Source organism: Anomaloglossus baeobatrachus, chromosome 1, assembly GCF_048569485.1.
Source record: "Anomaloglossus baeobatrachus isolate aAnoBae1 chromosome 1, aAnoBae1.hap1, whole genome shotgun sequence".
In the NCBI taxonomy this organism is placed as follows: domain Eukaryota; kingdom Metazoa; phylum Chordata; class Amphibia; order Anura; family Aromobatidae; genus Anomaloglossus; species Anomaloglossus baeobatrachus.
Genome location: NC_134353.1, coordinates 703712458 through 703715084, shown reverse-complemented (window position 1 = coordinate 703715084; position 2627 = coordinate 703712458). Strand labels below are relative to the sequence as shown.

Sequence of the window (2627 nt, the reverse complement as noted above, 5' to 3'; positions counted from 1 at the left end):
CAGCTCCACTGGAGCACATACCACCAAAGCTGTGAGCGCCTCCGCGGCGCCTGCGAGTGACGTCAGCAGCGTGACTAGATGATGTGACCACGCTGCTGACGTCACCCTGATCCGGCTTCAATGTGATCGCTGGGAGCTGCTCCTTCCCTGAGCCGGCTATCACCTTGACAGCCGGATCAGACAACAGCTGAATCCTAGTCCGGGGATGGGGGGGGGGGGGGGGTCAGGAAAAATACAGCACACCTCGGCACATACCCTGCTTCCCCCCCTCCCCCCTACACACACGCCCCTGAGTAAGCTGCCATACCGGCAGATAACAGATCACCGTGCATCAGGCAATGCCATGGATTCCTTTGCCCCGTCTAATGCTTACACAAATCAGAAGAAAAGCTGAATGCCAGATTTGGTGGTTGGCTGGTCAATGCCATAGGAAATCCTACACAGGATTTATAGGGCAGAGAAAAAAAAAGAGCCAGGACTGCATGCTGTGATGGGAAGAGTATAAATAAATCCGGGCTCCTGCTGCCTCATCCCAGCGCCAGGCTCCTCTCAAGACAAGTGAATGTTTTCTCCCTGGGAGCTGACAAGTAAGTAGAGGCTTCTTCTCATACATGGGGACAGTGTATTGGGGACCTCGGCAGCACTCCATTAGGTGACTATGTGAAACCAATTCTACATATGTATATACTCACCTCGGTAGTATATTCATACCTGCAAAGCTTTTATTCTAGAAGGAGGGATATAGCCATCCCATCAAGGATTCAGGCATACTTCTTGCTCTGGCATATGTAGAGTTAATAATGTGAATTTTACCGCATTTCTGCCCAGACTGGGCACATTCCTGCAGACCTATGCGAGCAGTGCAGCCTGGTGACCTTGCCATGTACCCAGTACTTAGGGGCATTGTCAGCAGGACTCTACAAGGGGATGGCAGCCGAATATTGCAGGGTATTTTCCAGCCCCACCATAGTGATCTCTTGTTTCATGCAATGTAATAAGTGTCAGCAAATATGTTAATACTACCTCTGCTTTCCATCTAGGGCAAAATAAATAAATAAGGAATACATTGAGGAAAGTGGAAGGTTGTAGCAAATAAGTCATCTGATCTGTTGATGTGAGGATTAAGTGATGGTTAAACACAATATGGTAACTGGGGCTGTACAGGAAATTTGCCTGGTGCTCAGGATCTCATTACTGCAGAATAATAAACACACGGATTGATGTCTCCTGTGGAATATACAGGGCTGGTCAGGTACACACAGTGCCCCCCATCCACTCGCAGTGTGGCACAATGGCTCACACCATACAGGGCTGCGCCATTAAATATTGGAACAATGTAGCTAAGCCTTGATAGAATGCTATCATTTCATCAGACTGCAGTTTCCTGCCCTGGTTCACCATTTCAGTATAACAGCAACAGGAAAAAATAACAAAAGACACAAAGGTGGGTGTTGACGTCCATAAGAGTGATAGATTAAGTGCCCTTTAACCCCTTGCAAGCCGGGGAATAGACCACTGTCTGTTGTGTAGAGAAAAAAAAAATGACTTGATGACATGTCATATGAAGAAGGAGTTTTGTGCAGGTTTTATAGCCAGACCTCATGTAAAGGGGGTGTCGTGTCTGTTAATTGGAGGACATCTGTGCAATCCAAAAAGGAAACAGGTAAAGCTGTAAAATGTAGGAAGATGCTGCGGAAATGATTGTTATGCTGAATTGTTAGACATCTATCTCACGCTCTTTGGAGTCATTCGATTTAGTTAGAATTTAGAAGAACATGATGATGATGATGATCATTTTAACAACATTATAAAGACTTGTAGGACAGTTTATACTGCCTTACCTATATAGTGTATTAGTTGTTATAGTGAGGCATGCCACGATGATAAACCTTTTAGATGTACACCACAGTGGTATCTATTCTATCTGCACTAATGCACTGGAGCTCTCCCTGAGCGCTGGGGAAAGGGGCTGCAGCCTGCAGCCAGGAAGTGTTGTCTTACCTCTGCCTGTACCAACAATAACTGTCACAACACAACCCACAAGACCTGTTTACCTGCAATATTGCAAATGTCAGCCACAACCTTCAACATACCGGAGATATGTTATCCATAGTACATGAGCATATAGTGTCCACAGTGCTCAGTCATCAGGCAAAGTACAAAGTGAAGGGACGTTAAATTGATATATAAAGAATTATTACACCTATTTATAATTTTAAATTAAATATTTATATTTGATTTGAGCAAGTCACTAAAATTAACATGCCCCAAACAGATAATATAGTATTATCATGGTGTGGTGTGTTAAATCACATCAGAAAACTCGGTATAGTGATATAAATAATATATTACAATAACACTGCTAGTATAGTCTTCACATGAGGGAACCGTGCCATACGCCCATACACTATTATTCTTTTCCTTTGTTCTTCCATGTACATTAAAATGTAATATTAGGAACAAAAAAAATATATAGTTCAGAATACCACATACATCAGCATGCTACACATATATGTATGTGTATATATAGTGTATGTACTATATATAAATATATGTATTGTATATGTACTATACAAATATATATATACATATATATATATAAATATAAATATATTATTTTATATATA

At 42.2% G+C, this 2627-nt stretch overlaps 1 protein-coding gene across 2 annotated transcripts in view; it reads left to right on the top strand.

Annotated features, from left to right (window-relative positions):
* The first annotated feature begins 390 nt into the window (after positions 1-390).
* TBX1 (T-box transcription factor 1) overlaps positions 391-2627 on the top strand; it is a 71225-nt gene continuing 68988 nt past the window's right edge. For both annotated transcript variants that reach the window (XM_075341772.1, XM_075341771.1), the window contains exon 1: positions 391-587. In XM_075341772.1, the coding sequence (XP_075197887.1) occupies positions 563-587 (25 nt within the window). In that variant the 5' untranslated portion in view covers positions 391-562. The remainder of the gene's footprint in view (positions 588-2627) is intronic.